The sequence below is a fragment of the Lynx canadensis genome, chromosome A3, assembly GCF_007474595.2.
Source record: "Lynx canadensis isolate LIC74 chromosome A3, mLynCan4.pri.v2, whole genome shotgun sequence".
NCBI classification, from domain to species: domain Eukaryota; kingdom Metazoa; phylum Chordata; class Mammalia; order Carnivora; family Felidae; genus Lynx; species Lynx canadensis.
The window spans coordinates 20,830,152-20,852,426 of NC_044305.1; the positions used below are offsets into that span (position 1 = coordinate 20,830,152).

Consider the following 22,275-nt stretch of genomic DNA (forward strand, 5'->3'; position numbering starts at 1 on the left):
TACCTCTGGTTTCTTTCTTTCTTTTTATAAGACTACAAACTTCTAGTGAAGGGGGAGAAATCAAAGATAACAAAACAAGAAAAAACACATGACCGTTATGGGTTTTTACCTTGTTCAGGTCCTTCACCATCATCACAACTGTTAATAGACCAACTGGTGGAAACATGCCCAGTCCAACCGGGGTGTCTGCCCACATCTACCGACCAACCAAGGGAGAGCAAAAATTCTAGGAAATGTGGCTGAACATTTCTGGAAGATTCCACATTCTTTAAAATCTGAAATACATACCAATCATCAGCTATAATGAAGGAAACAAAAGAGCACATCAAAATAAACCTCCATAAAAATCGGTTAGCTTTGAAGTGTCTGACAAATCAACTCTAAGCTCAGAATAAACTTGGGAATTCATCATTATAGTTAAAAATGATGCTTCTAGTTAAGACAGACTTGCATTCAAATCCTGGCTGGGCCTTGGGAGAGTCCCTTAACCTCACTGTTTTAGTTTCTTCATCTATAAAGTAGGGATGCTAATGATGGCTGTGAAGATTGAGATAATGCGAGTAAAGCCCTTAGCTCCCTCTCCAGCTAAACAATTACTGAGCCAGACACGTTTACTCAAAGTAAATAAAAAGTGCTATGTCCCTGTCTTCACAGAGTTTACTGTCTGGTTCATGAGCTACATTACATAGGTATGTGATTATTTTATTACAAATCATGACAAACAATATAAAAAGTACAAATCTATTAAATAGCCCATGAAGATTAGGTATAATTAACAAACAAGCATGAAAACATCCTCCTCTTAGTCCTAAGAAGAGAATGAAGCCATTCCAAAAAAAAATAAGTGACCAGAAGGTTCTCCCCTCTTCGCTAAATACTAGTTTAATACCTTCTTACTGGCCTCAAGAAGAAAAGTACTTGTTCTACAACAGTGGTGCTCACAGGCATGTTTTCACTCACCAGGGGGCAGCTGCAATGTCTAAAGACATTTTTGTTACCACAACTTGTGGGGTGCTACTGGTATTTATTGAGTAGAAGCCAAAGATGCTGCTAAATGTCTGATTTATAGGACAGCTCCCCTAACAAAGAATTATGTGGCCCAAAATAGCAATAGCGCTGCTGTTGAAAACCCTATGCTAAAGGAAGGAAAGCAAGAAATCCTCTAGAAATTATAAATGAAAAGCCAGGCGGGGGCATGTATCAAAATCACTCAGGGAATATTTTTTTTTTTGAACATTTCATTAAACCTTTGGTTTAATAATATTTATAGAGGAGTCTGGGGGCTCAGTTGGTTAAGTGCCGGACTCTTGATTTCGGCTCAGGTCATGACCTCACAGTTTGGTTTGGGAGTTCGAGCCTCATATTGGGCTCTGCACGGACAGAGCCTGCTTAGGATTCTCTCTCTTCCTCCATCTCTGCCCCTCCCCACCCACGCTGTGTCTCTATCAAAACAAATAAATAAATGAACATTTAAGAAAATAATATTTATAGAGCATTTAACTTTAATTTTGTATTAAACATTATTCCTGGGTGAGCATAAATGACTAAAATTATTAATTCATTTATTTGATCTATCGTTCTTAATCTAAGATCATTCAACTCATAATTTAATACCTGTAATTGAATATTAAAAGTATGAACATATGAACTATGTATATAAAACACAAATCATACAACAGAAAAGCAAAAAGCTTAAGAATCACATGACACTGAACACATCAACAGGTATCACTATTTATAGCACTCAAAATCAGCATATAGAGATTTGAACCATCCTTTAATTCAGAGACAGGTGAGCTGACACGGATTCTATAGGAGCAGGGATACATAAATCTGTCACCTGCGGAATTTCTTAAACATAAGTTTCTTCTTAGAGCACTGTGGACCTCCTACATCAGCATCAGCAGAGGTGGGATCCTGGAATCACTATTTTTAAAAGCTCCCGAATGTGGTATATCAACACTAATCTATGTCAAGACCATTCAGAGGCCCGATCAAGTCAAAATATGCATTGTTACATCTATTACTTGTCAATCCACTAGGCAAAAAATCGCCAGCCAGGTCATCTTCTCTTAAATACCCTCGATAGAAGTACACCTATTTAGTTCACCCATAGCCCTTCATATTCACAGAAGTGCCAGGAAATTGATTTGACAATCACTTCCTATTTTCTTCCAATTAAAATTTTTATTCAGAGGGGCGCCTGGGTGGCTCAGTCGGTTGAGCGTCCGACTTCGGCTCAGGTCATGATCTCACAGCTCGTGAGTTTGAGCCCCATGTCGGGCTCTGTGCTGACAGCTCGGAGCCTGGAGCCTGCTTCAGACTCTATGTCTCCCTCTCTCTCTACCCCTAACCCACTTGCATTCTGTCTCTGTCTCTCTCAAAAATAAACAAACATTAAAAAAAAATTTTTTTTTAAATTTTTATTCAGAAGTGAAACTTAAGTAAACAATTTTTGAAAAGTCAGTCAAGATGCAATACATGAGTCAAATCAACCTGCAGGCCACTGGCTGGCAGCTAGAAATTAATCTAAATCTACCCTGTGGCCAGGGAAGGCAGGGTTCAGACATTCTCTAGGAGGCCGCAGAGAATGTGCACTGTTCCAATCATTCTCAGCTCCTAGAAAGCTAAGGAAACTGAATTAGTTTAAGAGTTACCTCAACAGCAATGGTTTGTGTCTTCTTTTACAGGAAAGAGAAAAATGGCCCTATTATTCTCCTATGAACCATGCAGCAGACTTCTTCCAAACAAGTTCCTAACCCCTTCAATCCCATTCTGAGGTTCTTTCAAAAGTCTCACCTCTGCCTACCATAAGCCCACATTCTCCCAAGTTCCAAGTATACTGGACTCTGCAATTTTCTGAAGATGGAATTCTCTTACCTCCAGGGCCGTTACACATGCTACTACTTTGTTAGTAACAGCCTGCCTTTTTATCTACTGTCAACATAACCTCACATATCAGCTAAAATGTCTTTTCCTCCAGGACACGTTCTTAAAATGAGGTGAGGTTTTCCTGTTTATGGCTCCTACACCTTGCTTCTAATTAGCACACTTCACTACGGTTATTTACTTAATCATCTGTCTTCCCCCTTAGACAGTAGTTCTGGGACGTCAGAAACCTTGTAGATCTTGCTTACTACTATAACCCTGGCACCTGATAGTGGACACTTAATAAATATTTATTGAATCAATAACCTGAAATGAGAAGAACTTTCTCACAAATCAATCTCATTTCCTAATAGCTCACTAATAATTTGAAATAGTGCTTCTAAATATAAATCAACATTTTGTGACTTTGGTAAATTTCTTAAGGTGTGTCCAATTTGATCAGCTAACAGTCTTATAAGGATTACAGTAAAATTCCAAAATCATGTAGTCCTAGTGTCCTACACATCTAATACTGTATTTGATAAATCTTCCTTTAGCTTCTTCCTAGTCAAAAGCTGGCAACTGCCAGCCTGTTCCATGTTTCAACTATTCATTTCCAATAGACACTTCAAATCTCTTGTCACTTACTCTCAGTTTTCCATTTTCCCACCTTATATTTTTCTTCATCCTTTTCCTAGTCTCTTTGATACATGCATCCAACGTAAGTCTTTTATTTAACTTAGGTTTTACTTACATCTTCCGCTTTAATCTCTTACTTTATCTCGGGTGTTCTTTTCCCCACTGTACATTACCATGCCCCAACTGAAATTACGTGCTTGAGAAATTACCTCGCAGGTGAGCTCCTCAAGAGGAAAGACTGTTACTCACTTCAATACCCTGGCATGGTGCGTCACACAGAAGATGTTCAGCAAGTATTTGTTGCTGCTGTTCTACTCTTAAGCAACTGGGCCTAGCTTTAATTTGTTTGTGGCTAATCTTCTGTATTTCAGTTTCTTTTGTCCTATCAATCTGAATTCCTTAAGGGGGAGAAAGACATACTATGGCTCCTCTCCAATTACAATTTTTTAAGAGTCAAAGGACTCAGGACTCTGAGCAACACGATTTTCATTAATTCCATTTCTGAACTGGTTCACAACAAGTCTTTAAGCATCAATAGTAACCAATCTCCTACTATGGATAAGCACAAGGCAAGTAGTTATTTACAGCATAAAAAAATTACCCACAAATTCAGAAATCTTACCTCCTGGTTTGTTTTCTGACCTGGTTTCATATAGAAAATAAAAACTGTGTCAAAGGGACGACACGGCAAGAGATCCAGATACCCAATGTCATCAAAAAATCCAGGTATCGTGGAGTCAAGTGCAATAAGGTGAGGAGGTAGGCGACTATTTGCAGGTTCCTACCACCAAAGGAAGAAAAGAGAAAGGAAAAATTATTATCCCTTTTCACTATTCTAATTATAAAAGCAATACCTGCTCATAGTTGACAAACATTAAGTTAAAAAATTATTTAAAAATTTTAAAGTAGCAGGAATAAGTACAACCATAATCCTAAAGAAACTACTTAAAATTCTTTTGTACTTCTTTCCAATTCTTTTGTCTTTTTTTGTTAAAAACAACTGCAATCATACTATGTATATAGTTTTCGATCCTATTTTCTCTGTAATATATCATGCTGTCTAGAAAAAATTTTTAATGCATTTTTTTTTCTCATTTTATTGCTGGTGGAAATGCAAAACGGTACAGCCACTGTGGAAGACCGTTTGGTGGTTTCTTGCAAAGCCAAACATAGTTTCACCACACAACACAGCAATGACACACGTTGGTATTTATCCAAATGAACTAAAAACTTATGTCTAGCAAACGTCTGTACACAAACATTTGTAGCAGCTTTATTTATAATTGTCAAAAATTAGAAGCAACCAAGATATCTTTCTGTAAGCGAATGGATAAACTACGATACATCCACACAATGGAATATTACTTGGCAAAAAAATGAAATGAGCCATCAAGTCATAAGAAGACATGGAGAAACCTTAAATGCATATTGCTAAGTGAAAGAAGCCAACCTTGGAAAGGCTACCTACTGTATGGTTCTAACTATATGATGTTCTAGAAAAGGCAAAACTGTGGAGACAGTAAAGAAATCAGTGGTTGACAGGGGTTGGGGGAAGCAGGGAGGGGAGGATGGCGAGAGGCAGGGTATGGTGGATTCTTAGGGCATACTGTAATGGTGGATGCACACTATAACATTTGTCAAAACCTGTGCAATTGTCCAACACAGAGTGAACTCTACTGTAAACTACGGACTTTAGTTAATAATGCACAGATACTGGCGCATCAATTTCAACAAATATACCACACCAATGCCAAATGTTAATAACAGGGCGAAACTGGGGAGGAGAGGGACAGTTGGGGTATGTAGGAGCTCTCTGTCCTTTCTACTCAACTGTTCCGCAAACCTAAAACCGCTCTACTAAATAAAGTCTACTTTTTAAATGAATTTTTTTTGTTTTCCCCCCTAATCCCTTTTCTTCTTGGAGATCTTGACCTTGCCCAAGGTTTTGTCATCCACGGTTATTTTTCAGGAACGCATCCCCCAGAATGGCAAAGATTACTCCTTTCTACATTAGCAAGGACGGTGAGCCTGGTCTTCTTGTCTATACCACAACACTTCTAGCAAGGGCTGGGGCAACACCCTGTAACCAAGGACACTATTAATATTTCTGCAGTCAAACAGAAGCGTATTCACACCACGTGAAATAATTAAAGACTACAAATAGCCATGTTGTCAATTCAGGCCAGATTTTGCTACTTAAATGGATTTGCTACAAACATACAAAAAAACCTTCTGGTTTTCACTGTTACTTTACTCTGAAATCTTATATAAGGAACCGTGAACCTGTAGCATGTGGCAAAGCCTTCCAATTTTTCTTTTTTTAAAGCTATCTCATCAGTTTGTTCTTTTAGATGATCTTCTAACGCAGCAACATAACATACACGCATTTTGCATCTCTTACTAATTTTTTAAAGTTTTTCCCTGAAGATCTTGTACACCATTTGGGTAACTTTCATCCGTATCACAACTGTAAATAGAGTACTTTTGTACTATAGTTTTAACTGGGTATTATAGCAACAGTCATTGATTTTTGTACTTTTCTGTGTGGTGATCTCAAACTCTATTTTAAACGTTTTATTGATTCCTTAGTGATTGTCTAATGGAAGTCATATTACCTGTAAACTGTCTTCTTTCCAATAGTTTTTACTTATTTCGTTTAGTATTTCACTGACTTACTCGGTTTTGATATTGTTCTATAGCTACGTAAGATGTTGCTACAGGGGGAAACCTCCCTGTACATTTTTGGGGGCAACTTTCTGTTAACCTGTGACTATGGTAAAATAAAAAATTTTCTGGACTAAAAAATTCTCAGTATTCAAGAGTTGTCAAAATAGATATCCTTTGCCTCTGATTTTAACAAAGGGTGCTTCTAATTTCTCATAGGCTGCCATTTACAGATCTACACTACTAGTCCTGGTTTAGTTTTTGTTTGTTTTTGAAAATCCTAATGAATAGTGTCCTACTGAATATTGACTTGTTTTATTTATTGACCTAATAGGATCGAATTATTTTCTTAATAGCTTACTATACTAATATTTCCCAGTAATAACTAAGTCTCCTTGAGTCTGTAGGATAAACCTTACTTGGTTGTGGAAGGTAATCTGCTTGATACGCTGTTGAATTCAGTTTTACTAGCACTCTCCTTAATACTTCTACACATATATGCGTAAGTAAGATTCGTTTACAGCTTTTTTGTATGTGTGTGCTGTCAAGTTTAAGTTATTAGAGTTATAGGCTAAGATTCATAAAACATACCAGGTAACTTTCTTTTTCCTATGTCCTGACACAGATAAGAAAGCATGAGAATTATTTTCTTGACAGCTTAAGACATCAACTAGAATAGATAATATGAATGGAAAATTAGAATTTCAAGACAGTGCCATCAGGGTTCTTACCTCCTTTTCGTCCACAGAATGTAATAATTTTCTTCTAGTATATTCTTATTTACTGCTTCTACTCTGTTCAATTTTCTCCATTAGGAATATCACTAATCATTTGCAGGTTGTATCTTTGTTCCTTGCCTTCCATATTTGCCACTGTATTTCTCATTATTTTCCTCTCTCTTCTCTTTTCTTCTGCATTTTAAAAGTTTTTAATGTTCATACTCCCCATCACCAACTCACTTTTCTACAACACAGAATGTTTCCCATCTATGTGCTGAAATCCAAAATCAGCAATGTTGTCCCTGCTTTCCTGAAAAGTTACACGGCCTTCAACCAAGTAGCTGCTAGGGAGTGAGGGCAGGGGACAACTTGTGCAATAAGCAATCTCTTGCCTGGCAATCTTGAGCTGTGTTTTTCAAAACAAAGAGGCCTTAGTACTAACCCCAAATCCACCTCAGGCGAGCTATTTCACATTTTTGAGCCTGTTTCCATAGTTGCAAAGTAGGGACAGTACCACTTGCCTTGTAAAACCGTTTTAAGGATAATGGAATTAAGAATAATGGCAATATTGGGGCGCCTGGCTGGCTTAGTTGATAGAGAATGTGACTCTTGACTCTTGATCTCAGGGCTGTGAATTCGAGCCTCGTGTTGGGTGTGAAGCCTACTTTAAAAAAAAAAAGGAGAAGGGGAAGCAGGAGGAGAGGGAGGAGGAGGAGAGGGAGGAGGAGGAGTGGGAGGAGGAGAAGGAGGAGAAGGAGAGGGAGAAGGAGAGGGAGGAGGAGGAGAGGGGGGAGGAGGAGACGGGGGAGGAGGAGAAGGGGGAGGAGAAGAGGAAGAGGAAGAGGAAGAGGAAGAAGAAGAAGAAGGGCAATATTTACCTTACAGGCTGGCTTTGGCTTTGTGCTAAGTACAACATGAAGCATCTTACACAACCACAATGAGACAGGCACTTTTATCATCTCCATTTTATAGACGAGGAACTAAGACTTGGAAAAGCTGGGCAACTGCCCATGACCATGCAGCTGGCAAGCAATCTAACCAGTCTGATTGCAGAACCTGTACAACTTAAGTTCCTGGCTCACAAATACTTGTTATTTTTTAAAAGCGGCGTGAAAGAGCAGAGTCCGTTATAGCCCATACCTTTAGTAATAAACGTTGACAGGGGAAGATTTTTAACATTCTTTTCCTCATTACCTGTAGATTTCATTTATATATGTGACACGGGTCGCACATTACTCAGGAAATTTCAGAGCTGGATTTCAGAGCCCCCTCAGTCAGAACTCTGGAAGGATTCATGGGACACACATTCTGGGACTTGTATAGTAAAAACTACATACAGCACCACAGAATTTCATTTACTTACATGCAGAGTAACATTTATTTAATTCCTCCTATCCTCACTAAAATGTTTTAGCAATAATCGACTCAGTGTTAATCTATGAATATATTTACTCATAGAAGTTTAGGAAAATTACCTTCAATGCTTCTAAGGACAAAAATCCAAAGTGTGAAAGGAAGAGGCGTGCCGTTTGGAATTCCTGGGCAGGAGGTGGAGGCTTACAATCTGTAATCGGATCAGGGAAACTTCTCTTCTGCAATTCTTCCTCACTTTGCTGTTCAAGGTGCGTTTCGTAAGCTATCTGCTGAGCCATGCCATTCCTTAATTTTTCATGTCTCTCTTCTAACTGAAATAAACCAAGTATTTCACTTTTTTTTTGGAGCTACCATAAAAGTAATCGGATTAATCTTAATTTAAAAGTGAAAACAAAGGTTTAAGCAACAAAGGCAATGAAATACTTTTCAGTGATCAACACTGAATTTTAATTCAATAGAGTACGCAACCAAGCAAACACGGTTTCAAAGTTGCAACAAATACCAAAAAAACTCCCCTATAGCCTCAGAAATTATGTCCTTCAGCTCCTCGCTGTAAATGAAATCATTCTGTTTCTGCTTCCCCTCCAACAGGCAAGAAAGGGGGCAGCGCTGTTGCTGTCACCCCCTCTTCCAGATCCCTGTCCACCTTCATCCTGCAGTGGCGGCCCCCTCATGTTTTAAAGTCTTCGTCCATATGGATTACCCCACCCTCCTCTCAGAGATGCTCCCTGACACCCCTGCCTCCCTTCCCATCAATCCTAGTTTAAACTCCTCTCTGACAGGCAATGCTCCTTCCAACAACCTAGCTTGTATTTCTACCACCTCTTGTCAACCTTCACAACTTTGGCCATCAGCCATGCTGTACTTTAAAGAGCTAGAATTCTGAAATTCCCTTCTCCAACCATAAGCCTCCTTCCTGCAGCCCTCCCACACCTTCACTCCCTGAGCTGTGCTTTTTCATCACTGTGAGCATTCAATCCCTTCTCCCGTTTTCCCAGGCCATTAGCATCCTGGCTTCATCTACCTCCCACCCAAGCCTAAATCCCAAATCAAATATCTTAATACCCTCTTCTAAACATATAAATGGCTGTCTTGTTTCTTACTCTTCCACATTCTTACCTCTATCAATCTCCACACCACTCCAATTTTTTACTTATGCCTCCAGATCCCAAGGACTTCTGAGTAAAGTCAGCAGAGTGAGTTAAGTAATTTCACTACAGACGATGCTACTTAACCTGGGCTGGGCTGCCTGGCAATTTTAAGAGCCATCTTTTATTCCCTATATCACTGCTGAGAACTAAAATTAAAATTTATAAAAGCTCCTTCATTTTCCCTCCTTTTCACCTTTAAATGTCTCTGAACCTCCACTGCTATCTCCTTCTCTCCCGTCTTGCCAGAAATACCGCTTTCCTAGACACAATCACATTAAGACTCTTGACCCTACTGCCTCCAGGGCCTTACTCTATTACTTATAATGTTCCCAGCCCATCTTCCAGTGTAGCAGACATAGGCCCTTCTCCACTGCTTCCTTCCTTTCCACCTCTAAGCATGTTCACATTCCTCCCATCCATGAGTTTAAAAAAAAAAAAAAGAAAGAAAAAAGAAAAGTAAAAACTAGCCTTGCCTTGCCTTAGCTAGGCCATTTCCTCATGCTATTATCCACTCTGCATACTCTCCTTAACTACTAACAGTGTAGTTTATGTTCACTGTGTCTCAGTAACCATTCACCACCCAGACCTCTATACTCTGTCCCCAACTTTAACACTTCTTTGGACATGCTCTCAAAGGTCACCTGCACATTCATGCCAAAATCCAGGGGCCCCTGCTCAGGGCACCTTCTCCCTGAGCTCTCTGGCTGGTATAAGCAGCCTCCATTCCTGCCCTTCTGTTCTCTCATGCCCTGACAGACTTCTGTTCCCCACTTCTTAAAATTCTTTTCCTTTGACCTAAGATACCAATTACTTAATATAATTGTCTAAATTAATCTAAAATCACATAAATTTTTCCTGTCCTCCCAAACCTGCCCTTTTCCTACCGAATCCATATTTCTGTAAATAGCACTGATATCTCCTTTGTCACTGAGGTTCGGAATCTAAGTTCTTCAGCTCTTTTCCTTCCCTCATCAATCAAAGACTGCTTGGCTCTGCCTCCACAATACATTCCATCTGCTTCAACTTCCGCTATCAGTCAGCTAGCTAGTCCTTCTTCTCCCCTGCCTGGACTGTCATCAAAGTCTCTAAATTGGGTCTCCCTTCTCCAATAGCCTTCACTGCAGTCTGATCATGGCCCCATCCTGTGGACACCTACCATGGGCCAGCCCAGACAGCCCGGTGACTCCTAAGAGAGTCCAGGTCCTTTCAATCGGCCACAAACTACACTTGTCTTACTACATGGTAACCTGGATGACAGAGATCTAGGTCATCTTAGGAATCATCTCCAATAACACCAAAAAAAGCAGTGTCTAGACTGTGGCGGGTGTTCAAGAATGTTTATAGTCATTCGCTTAACAATAGCTGACAATATCTTACTTCTTCAGTGACAATTTCATGCAAATCTGGAATGCTCAGATCTGCTTTCACAAAAGGAATCTTATCCACCTCTTCAGGAAATGGTCGATGTTTGACAGTATATTTAAATCCAACATCATTTTTAGGAATTGGACGAGGTTCAGGTACAAAAAGCTGTTAAAATAAAACAGATAATGTTACGCGTATTACATTTGGTGCCATCTGTAATGACGTGTATTTCCCTGGTCTCTTAGATGCCTGTTTCGCTAGGACTACCTAACACTGGCACTCAGTGAGGATCTGCAAATACCACTGCTAACACTAACGGTAAATAGCTTGCATACCAGTGTACTCTTTCACTTTTATAAAAATGTTCATCAACTGAGATTTTCTGACTGACAAATGGGCTGTATACCTCTAACTGCCCCAGGCCTGACTCTCTCTTAATAAGTGGTAAACCAATGGATGAGACAGTTCAGGGATCAAGGCTCAAACTTCCCTCTGTCCCAAGAGTTCTCAAATCATCCCATATAACAAAGTGTAAGTTTACGTCCTCTGGGCCTCTCTAGACAGTGAGTTCAACTGAACACCAAATCTAGATCCTAATGGCTCCGAATCCCTCCAAATTGTAATATGTATTAAAATGTGTATTAGCTGTGCAGCTTCTGTTTTCACATCTGAAAAGTGGAAATAATCCATCATAAGGCTGTTGTAATGATGAAATAAAAATGTATTCGGTACATATTAAAGCATCTATAAATTTTAGTTCCTTTCTTGATCTCCTCCTTCCTCCCGTCTTGAATGCTGACCCAGTGGCCTACAGTGCCGCTGCCAGAATGTGATCTGCATGATGCACCAAGCGAAAACAGAGGTGTGCTCCTCACAGGGTGACAACACATCTAAAAGCGACACCTAGGATGTTAAATGATTTCAGACCCGTGCTCCAATTTTGTGACTGTCTCTCTTAAATACCGGGGACACTTTATGAAGTGATGTTTTAAAGAATTTTTAGTAACATAAGTAAAAGCTTATGCTGTAATAAGTGAAAAGAACAGTATACAAAAATGACTCAAATTCTATTTAATGTTATCATGCACAGAAAGGAAAAAAAGATTGTAAGGAAATCTACTAAAATATTAAGAGTGACTACTTCTGGAAAGTGGGAGTACAGATGCTTTACAATTTCTTACTCTCTGAATTTTCCAACTTTCTCCCATGAGCAAATTTTACTCACCGAATTACAAATGTTACAAATAAAATAAACTATGCCACTCCAAATAAGATTTAAATTACACAGCATATTTAAAAAAATTACAGAGCACATTACCAACTATACAGGAATAAATCACAAAAATAATTTGAAACTAAGTCCCATTATCTGAGAGATCAAGAGTCTGGCCAAATTTTTTTCATTTATGGCATGTACCTGAGTTTTGTTATATTTAACACTGCATAAAAAAATGAGGCCACAGCTCAGAACAGTACTTCTTAGTCATAAATGGATGTGAGAATCACCTGGAAAGCTTTCTGAAAATACACCTGCTTTGAAGATGTCTTTAAAGAGTAATTCAGTGGATCTGGGAATTACGGGCTCCTAAGATGATTCTGATATGAACCACTGACTGAGACCCTGGCTAGGATCGAAAATATTTATTTTATTAATGAATTTTGTTGGAATGTTATTTAACCTTTAAATCATAACACACACATGCGCACTCGCATGCACACATTCGCTCACTCCTAGTCACTTCCCTGTAACTTCTAACGGATACCTTCTGATTTGCTTTTGCTCCTCTGGGTAAAAGGCAAAGTTGTTGTGCCCAAGCAAGTCTTCCAGACATTCCCCGGACCAGCACAGTGACAGAGGGGAAAAAATCATCTAGAATAAAATATTGGTGTAAAAAGTTTTTATTTCAGATGACGACTACTTAAAATACACCTGTTATCAACCATAAAGCCTCTAATAATCAAAGCCCTAGCACAGTGTTTCCCAAACTCTCATCCTCTGTGTACCACCTCTGTGGTTTCTGCCATATCCTCAAACTATAAGTACTTATCTTACTTTCTATCGACCACTTTCTTTTTTAAACTTAAGTCTGTTTCAAAAGGAAACTGTGTGTCTTTACTCTAAATGAAAAACTGAATTTTGGTGTGCCAATAATGTAGTTTTGAACCATGTGTTTAACAATACATAAAACAATGTTCACCAACATGCTAACATTACCTCACATAACTCCATTTTTGGGAAACAAATACTAGCCAATACTCTTAACTTACAGTATTGAGAACAACCTAAGTGCAGACAGATGGATATTTGAAGTGCTGATGTTGCATTCACCCACACCTTAAGCACTCGTGTCCGCCACAGGCAGGCACTGTTCCATCCCCACAGAAGTTCAGGGGAAGGAAATGGGGGGTGGGGGGTGGGGTGTGGGGGGTGGGGAGAACTCAGGATGGACTTCCTGAGTGACCCAGGTCCTCCTTCTTATTCCCTCCTTTTGTCCTGATGTGGAGTTAAACTTTTTCAAACTTTGCTTTCTCACTTCTTCTGTTACACTGTTACAATAAACTATTAAAATGTCCTTGTAAATCTATAAAATCCCAATTGTATTTTTAGTAGACTTCCAATGCAGTGAAATGACTGGGAATGAGAGTACGTAGGAGAGTCCTAAAGAATCTCGAAGAGGGCTGACACTTACCCCTCCGGCCAGGAAACCCAGAGGGGACACTGGGATTTTAGACTCCTTAGCAGTTGGCTTGGGAGTAGGAGGCTGAAGGAATCATGAATAATAGGCACAAGCCAGGGAAGAAAGTCAAGCAAGCCCTACGTCTGGAATAGAGAAGAAAGAAGTGCATGCAGGAAAGAGCTGGAATCAGCACTTCTGGAACTGGGCAATGATTAAAGGCCCCATCTATTTGACATTAAAGTCACTGTATCTTACCACCACACAGTGGAAACTTGTGATGGTATTCACGAATCTCTGAATGATAGGGAAATGTCTCACTTTCATTCTATAGATTCATGAGATCCTACTCATATGGCCTCAACAGAATTTGCACGGGACCGTAAGAGTCTGTTCACCTCTGTAAAGGTAACAAGTCTTTAACTACTGGCAAAATCCTATACTGTGCGTAAGGACAATATAAACGGACAGAATGAGGCTCAGGAAATTTGGACACTAGTCCTAGTCATACCATGTACTTTTCAAATAACCCTGAATAAGTCACAGGCCCTCTCCGAGCCTCTGTTTCTTCACCTGTAAATCAGGGAATTGAACATGAGGTGATTCCCTGGATTCTCTATGCCCCAAAATTCTATAACCGTCACTTTCTCATAAGCATGAGAAGATGCTTCCTTTACATACTGGCTGATTCTGATTACCAACAGGAAAAAAATGTACTTTGGGGCACCTGGGTGGTCAGCTGGTTAAGCACCCGACTCTTGATTTCGGCTCAGGTTACGATCTCATGGTTCGTGAGTTCGAGCCCTGCGTTAGGCTTTGTGCTGACAGTGCAGAGCCTGCTTGGGATTCTTTCTCTCTCCATCTCTGCCCCATCTCCTGCTGGCTCTCTCTCTCTCTCAAAATAAATAAACTTAAAAAAGTATATATATACTTTGAGTAGCCTGGGTTGCAGTGGTAATCTACCTTGAGAGAGCTTATAATTGAGAGAAAGTTGAGGAGGGAAACAGTGCATGTTGTATCAGTGGAAAATCATTAAAGGGTTTTCATGAGGGCACTGGTATGGTCAGATCCATATTTGAGGAAGAATACAATGGTGGCAGGAAGTAGGATGGAGGGAAGGGTAACACATTTTAGAACCGGAAGGAGAGGGATGAGACCAGGTAGGAAGCAACTGCAATAATCTCAGTAAGAAATAATAAGACCCTACATTTGGATGTATTGGGAGGGAGGCAGAGAAAAAAAAAAGATTCAAGAGTCACTGAGCAATTGGACACCAATTATGTAAGGGAGAAACAGGAAGGGGCAGGCCAAGAGGACTCCTCAAATTTCCAGTCTGTTTGGGTGGCACCATTAACTGAAAAAGAACAATGTGGAGTGGGGGCCAGGAGAGGAGAAGGGCAGGATCCAAAGTTCAAGACGAGTAACAGTAATTTTTATACATGGTAAACAAGAGAAAATACCCCATTAAAACAAACTTTTTGTAGAACTACTTTAGTTCTAGTATTTCAGATACATAAAAGAGCCTCTAAAAGATTCTATTTACTATGTATATTCTATTTTCTGACCCTCTATTTTTCAGTCACTGTAGCTAGAAGACCCTCTGACAAATGCGAAGTTGCTGTGAATCTGCAGTTGTTCCTGTAGCTACAGGTCCCTGACCCTGGAAGCAGCCTGCTAGCAGGGAGCTAAAACACGGTGATTTCGCAGTGGAGAAGACCCAAAGTGCTGGAACTTACTCTGTTCATTTCCAAGAGGTTGCTCCAGCATTGCCAGGATGACACTATTATCCAAGACAAAGTACCGGAAACTATGTTTATTTATGGTTGGCAGCCTGGAGTACTTGATCAAAGTGGTCTCATTCACCAGACTACAAGGAGAAGCGGGACCACTGGGTGAAGGAAATGCGCCGAGCAACTGCATAATACTATGGAGAATGCAAAAGATAACAGTTAATCCCCAAAGCAAAATCTTAAGTTTACCTCATGCATCAATGTGCCCTTCTGCTCTTTTAAGTGACCACAGCCACACTTCCTCTTTGCAAGTCAGATTTACTCCCTGGGGCGGATGCCTTGGTGTGCTGTCCTGCCTCCCAAGACTGAAAGATCCATTCCCCCAGATGCAGACATGGTGGCCACAGCTTGCAGGTGACAGTCCCTCTCCAGGACTTGCTCTCAGCCAACAAGAACCAGCTCACCCAGAATCACAGCTTCGTCCTGGGACAGCCCACAGCCAGCGAAAGGGCAAGGGCAGTGTGGGCGTCCAAAGCCCCAGCCCCTGGGCCCTAACCGGAGAGAACTCTCAAGGGCTAACCCAGCCCCAGAGCTCTTCGCTGCACCTGCACGCATTCGTCCTTGCCTCTGCTCAGTCCTGCTTCCTTCACCCCCTCTAGGGACTGATTCTAAAAGCATTTTCCAGTAAGATTCTTGCAAGGAAATTTCTCTCAGAGCTTCCTACCCAGGGAACCTGACAACCATACTTCCAAATCATGGAGCTCCTAAAGATATATTTAAAAAATGTTCTGTGTTCCAGGTTTCAGGGTTATGCTAGCCAAAGCATTCCAGACCTAGAAAAGGACCCAAAGACCCACCAAACCTCCACTTTTCAGATGAGGAAATTCAGGCTCAGACATGATACGTGATCTTTAAGTAACCAGAAACCAGGGCCTGCTGCCTTCTCACTGTGCGGTCCTGAGTAGACATTATCCTTGTTTTACAGATAAGACTGGAGGCACTAATAGTACATCTCAAAGAACTACTGTAATTATTAAATTCGAATGTATAAGAAAAAAATGCCTCATAAATCAGAATTCAACTTAACAAGCCTTAACATTCAGAAATGTTTATGTCCATGGAGATTTCTGCATACATTCAATTAATAACCTCTATAAGGCACTCACCATGAGGCACTGGTCTACATACATTCTTTACACACATTCTTTTATTGAGCTATCAAAACAACAGATAAGTACAGATAAGTACATTATTCCCATTTTAAAATGAAACAATTGAAGCACAGAGAGAAAGTCTCTTTTAATGAAAACATAAAAATTTTACCTTGTGGTCCTAATATCACCTGACCCTTCATATGCACTTCATTTGGAAAACGAATACTCCCCAACACCATTTTTGTCATCTCGATCCTTGAGTAGTAGCCTCTCCCTTTCCCTTTCATTCTAGTACCGAAACCCAAATATCTCTGATATGGAAGGCAACATTGCTCAGCAGATGTTTTCCATCCATTTTCTCTTCTCTTAGAACTGTCCAAAAATCTCAAAGACCAGGAGAATCTGATGGTGAGTTCAAGCCTTTAAGGAATTGTCAAAAACGGGTGAAATACCAGCAGACTAGAAACAGGAAAACTTGACTTTGTTTTTCTAAAATGGGGCAGAGACAGATGTCGCAAAATATATGGACCATTGGAGTTTGTGGTGTTCCATGCAAGATTCACAGACAGTTATCAAATGGGCTGCTGGCAAGGAACAGGTTACTAAGATCAAATCATACCAGCCTAACCACATTTTCTCTTCTTGACAGTGACCAGACTGGAAAGGGGGAGAAATATGTCTGAAATCAAGACATGCAAGTATTTGACAGTGTATCAGGATAAACTTACAGACAACATTAAAAAATCCCGGTCAACCTGAATGAAAATCTCTGATAATGTGCTTTGTGAGTCTCTTTTCAATGTTTTCATCAGTGTCTTTGACTAGGACACACAGAACAGGCTCATTGACCAAAAGTTGAGCTGCAGAGTTAATATGTCAGAGGAAAAGTTGGGATCCAAATAATGAGGCAAATCTTACACGAAGAGATCTCAGGTTTAAATGTAAAGTTCTATAGATACAAATACCCCCAAACAAGGAAGTACAGGATGAGAAAAGCAGACAAAAAATAAACGTGTGAAAGACTCCAGTTTTAGTTGACGACGCAAACTATCAAGTTCTCAAAAACCCAATGCGGTCGCCAAGTACATTTTAATGAAAATACAATATCCTAGAGAGTGTAAAGATCACCCACCCTCACGGAGAATATTTTACTCAGCAAACCACCTTTAAGAGGTACTTAGTCAAACCCAAACCCACACCATTGAGAGAAGAATGACCAGGACGATAAAGGTACTTGAATCTCTGTCATATGACAAACAGCTTAAGGTACTGGCAGAAACAAATCACCATCTTCATAAGCATTACCTTCAGATGTCATTACTGCCTGGAAAGAGGATTCCACTATCAAAAGTTTGAATTAGAACGAATGGGTGGAAGCTAAAGTGGGAGAGTTCAGCTCAGTGTAAACATCGAGTTTTTAAAAATAAAAATGAAATGGGAGCCTCAGGGGTTAGACTATCACCAAATTAGAGGCCGAATAACCTGGAAGGCCTTACGAGTTGCTTAAGCAGAGGGGCTGCCAAAACAACTTGCAAGAGTCCTAATTCTGAATTTGTATAGTACACTAAGGAGAAAACACCCAACTAGCCAGTCTACACTTCATAACTGCCTACTATTCTGAGCACTGTGAGAAGTGTTAAAGAAGGAAATGTGGATTCTACCCAAGTTGGGGAGACGACACTAGCATGTATCAAATATAACCAGATACGATCATGACAGTATAGAATTCCGTGCTGTGCAATCGGGTCTGACTGAATGAGCACAAAAGCACAGAAAAGAGTCATCATTCAGAAGCAGAATAACCAAAGAAGGTACCATGGAGGTAGCTACATTTGATATGAGCACTGAGCAGTGAAGGATGTGACCGAGGGGAAAAGACAGAAGTCCTGAAACCCAGGGAATACATAGAGACAGGTAAGAACATGCCTGGTTCACAGCCACAAATGGCCTGCCAGGTTCTATTATGGCAGAAAGGATGTGCTGAGAAAGATCAGTGTGAGTGGGGACAGGATAAGGAGGGCCTTGACAATTAGACAAGGAGTTCAGACAACATGGGAGGAAACAGATCTATTCAGTTTTCAACCACTCGAGCAGCCAAAAAAAAAAAAAAAAAGTGCCCAAGGATGAGTTCAAAAATGGAATGCAAGATGAACAGAAAGGGTGAGATTAAAAACATAGAAATTAGGCAAGAAGTGAGAAGAGTCTAGACTAGGATGCTGAGGTTAGAGAGGACAGAAGAAATACTTCCAAAAATAAAGTCCACTGGACTCAGTCACTGGCTTCACATGGGGAGTGACAGATAAAGCAGAGATAAATCAGGAAAAAAGCTAAAGGTCTGTGTTTGTATAGCCGAAAACCAGCAGTGATACTGACATAAAGCAGTAATTTTGAGGGAACGAAGAGCTCTGGTTTGGGACAGGTTTCATGATGACAGTACTCTTCAGGGCACTCTTCAAGACTGGTAACTGGAAATACCATTTGTGGAGTTGCCAGCAGTGACAGGACAGCTGCAGATAAAACAGATGAGTCACCTAGATAACCGCTGGCTAGGCTGCCCAGAAGCATCCCAGGTTCACTCCTCATTCTGAGTACATATCCAATGCTCGCTCTCTGGCATACTCTCCTAGGAATGCCCTACCCAGGCTAGGACTGCAGCAAACTGACTTTTGTAGGATACAGAGTTCTCAGTAAGAAATGCTCTCCCCTTTTCTTTCTCTCCATATCCTTCTTACTCTTTCAGGCACACATCAAGGCTCAGTTCTTTCATAAAGCTTTTCAGTCTAGCCCACCTCTCATATGGTCTTCCCTCTGAACTTTTATTATTTCTAGTACTCAACCGTCTGTGTAAGTACATGCTTAAACAGCTGCATGCCCATTTTTCTGATTTTCTAGCTAAGAGCCAAACCTCCAGAGGTGCACTGGAAGCCCACTTAGTGCAGTGAGGAGGACTAAAATAAAGCATGCGTGCTTCTAAAAATGTACTAAGTGACCAAAGCCCGTGAAGAAGAGAAATAAATCCAACTTGACTGTGCCTGCCCCAAGTTATGAACAGATCACCAAAAAGATTCTGGAATCTTGGTAAGGGCTGATCTACGTACAAATCTGCAAGGAGTTTCCACCAATGGGTCGAAGCTAAAGCGGGAGAGATTTCGGCTCAATGTAAACATCAAGTTTTTAAAAATAAAAATGAAACTTTTATTAGACTATCACAAAAGTAGAGGCTAACGAAGGCCTACCACTTTATTAAGAAGACCAAGATGAGCCAACCCAGACTGACTGGACATCCTCCTTCCCTCTATTATGTTTTCTGGGTCTTCATCCACACTTACCTTTTCATAGGCTCCATCTTTCCATCTGTATGTGATTCCGATCTTCCCCACTTAACTCTTCCCTTCAGTCCATAATGTGCCTAAACTGTCTTCCGTCCCTTCTTCCACCGTCCTCACTTACCAGCCAAATGTAAACTCTCTCAGCTCTTTCTGCTATTTCTCTAAGGTTCCGACCTGTCTCTATCCCTTCACAACCAAAATGATTAGAAAAGAAATCTCTTGCTTTCTTCTTAACCACTCTGTATCTAGCTTTTGGTGAAATTTCTTCACCCATCCTGTAAAAGTCAGGTCCAGTGTCATCTTGATTTCCCTCTATCTGGAAATATTCATTTCCTCCTGCCAGCATGTTATTATACCTCTTCTCTTGCAGCACTTATTCTCCACCTAATATTATAGCTATTGTGCTCATGTCTTATCTGCCCTTTTGGACAAGAAGCTCTTTGAGGATGGTGGCTGAATCTGATTTATCTTTACAATCCTATTATAAGTTCATAAGAGGGAGCTCATAAGTCCTGACTGAATGAACATCTAATACATACTATAAATGTAACAGAGTACAGACCACTAAGCGAAGAAGCAGGAGACCACAGGCAGATCCCTTCTCGGGACTCAGACACCAAAGTGAAGAGATAAGTAAGGCTCTCCAAGATCTTTTCTAGCTCTAACATTGTAGGACCTCGATCAATGCCAACTAGCCCAGAAAAATAAGGACCCAAACTCTCAGCCCCACGTCCCTGGCTTCTTTTAAAAGGTCCCCAAGACAAGTTTTTCTTTTCCATTATTTTCTAGAGAAAAAGTATCTTGAGAGGTTGCATCGCTTAATGCTGAACAACTGGGGAGGAGAAGAAACAACAGGGATGACAGCTAACCCCATCCTAATTCCTAGGCACAATCCCTGTGCAGTCACTTTCATACCATGTTAGGGTGGCTTCCGCAGCATCCTTTACCCTCATAGATGCGGGGTTTGGCTCCTTATCTCCTTTGTACTTGACCTCTTGCTCACTGTTCTTGGACTTACTTCCTGAAATTCCCAGTTCCACAATCTCCAATACTTCCTTAAGACAATCCTAGAAGCAGGAAAGGCAGATCAGTTTTTGTAATACACCTGAGAAGACAGGGAAATATATCAAAATACTAACAGTGGTGGTATTTTGCTGACAGGCTCCAGTTTCTCACTTTCATAGGTGGATATTAATTTCACAATAATAAACTTTGCCCCCACCCCAATTTCTCTTTAAAGAACTGAATTTGAGTGTTCAGAATTAAATAAGTAATGATAAATTCCATACTATTTTATCAGTCACAATTCTTATAAAATTACCACAGACAATAAAATTATGAAAGCCCAAGTTAAAGACACAGAACAGTAATTCAGTTAAACCTAGAGTGGTTTAAGATACATTAGATTTTCCAGGGGCGCCTGGGTGGCTCAGTAGGTTAAGCATTCGGCTCAGGTCATGATCTCACGGTTTGTGGGTTCGAGCCCCACGTTGGGCTCTGTGCTGACAGCTCGGAGCCTGGAGCCTGCTTCGGATTCTGTGTCTCCCTCTATCTGTCCCTCGCCCTCTCAGACCCTGTCTGTCTGTCTCTCTCTCTCAAGTTAATAAACACTAAAAAAAAATTTTTTTTAATTAAAAAAAGGTACATTAGATTATCCAAGGGGAAATTTCAGTTACTGACATTTTTAAGCAATTCCTGGTATCATAACTTTAGAAGCCATAATGAAAATAACTAAGATTTGGGGCACCTGGGTGGCTCAGTAGGTTGAGCATCTGTCTGACTTCAGCTCAGGTCATGATCTCATGGTTCATGAGTTCGAGCCCTACATCAGGCTTACTGCTGTCAGCACAGAGCCTGCTTCGGATCCTCTGTCCCCCTCTCTCTGCTCCTACCTCACTCATACTCTATCTTGCAAAAATAAACGTTTAAAAAAAAAAAAAGTGAAGATTTAATCAACAGTATTATTTTAAGAACTATATAAAGCTCTCCATAAATATTCAATGAGCCTGATAATCTCTTATTTATACTATGAATTCTTGATAACTGCCTATCTCCCTATAAGGAAGATATAACATGGAACAATGGCAAGAGAAATCAGCCTAGATACCTGTGCCTACTTGAAAATGGAACACATGTGTGAAATGAATTTTTTTTAAGGAGGCTTCATGCCCAGCTTAGAGCCCAACACAGGGCTTGAACTCAAGACCCTGAGATCAAGACCTGAGCTGAGATCAAGAGTCGGGACACTTAATTGACTGAGCCATCGAGGGGCCCGAAATGAAATTTTTATATACAGGCAAACTTTACGGCAATTTATGCGCTAGTTTTGCAGCCGGGATACCAACTGTCCTTCGGAATTTGGCAATGGGTGACCAAAGTGCCCACTGGTCATCTTGAGGCTACCACATCCTTTCAAAAAATAATATTCTTAATACTTCAGATAAATTAGTCAAGATTCCAACTTTCTTTCCTTTTATTTTCATTTAAGAGAGAAAGTACATGTGCACGCGAGTGGGGGGAAGGGCAGAGAGAGAAAAGGTTACAACTTTTTTTTTTAATATTTATTTTGTAATTTATTGTCAGGTTAACTAACATACAGTGTATACA

General features: G+C 40.3%; 1 protein-coding gene across 2 annotated transcripts in view; it reads right to left on the bottom strand.

Annotated features, from left to right (window-relative positions):
* The window catches only part of RALGAPB (Ral GTPase activating protein non-catalytic subunit beta), an 88,336-nt gene that overhangs the window by 15,873 nt on the left and 50,188 nt on the right, over nucleotides 1-22,275 (bottom strand). For both annotated transcript variants that reach the window (XM_030309612.1, XM_030309611.1), the window contains exons 18-24: nucleotides 20,584-20,735; nucleotides 15,192-15,379; nucleotides 12,544-12,650; nucleotides 10,793-10,945; nucleotides 8,366-8,575; nucleotides 4,130-4,288; nucleotides 110-275 (exon numbers count right to left, since the gene is read on the bottom strand). In XM_030309612.1, coding sequence (XP_030165472.1) covers nucleotides 110-275; nucleotides 4,130-4,288; nucleotides 8,366-8,575; nucleotides 10,793-10,945; nucleotides 12,544-12,650; nucleotides 15,192-15,379; nucleotides 20,584-20,735 — 1,135 coding nt within the window. The remainder of the gene's footprint in view (nucleotides 1-109; nucleotides 276-4,129; nucleotides 4,289-8,365; nucleotides 8,576-10,792; nucleotides 10,946-12,543; nucleotides 12,651-15,191; nucleotides 15,380-20,583; nucleotides 20,736-22,275) is intronic.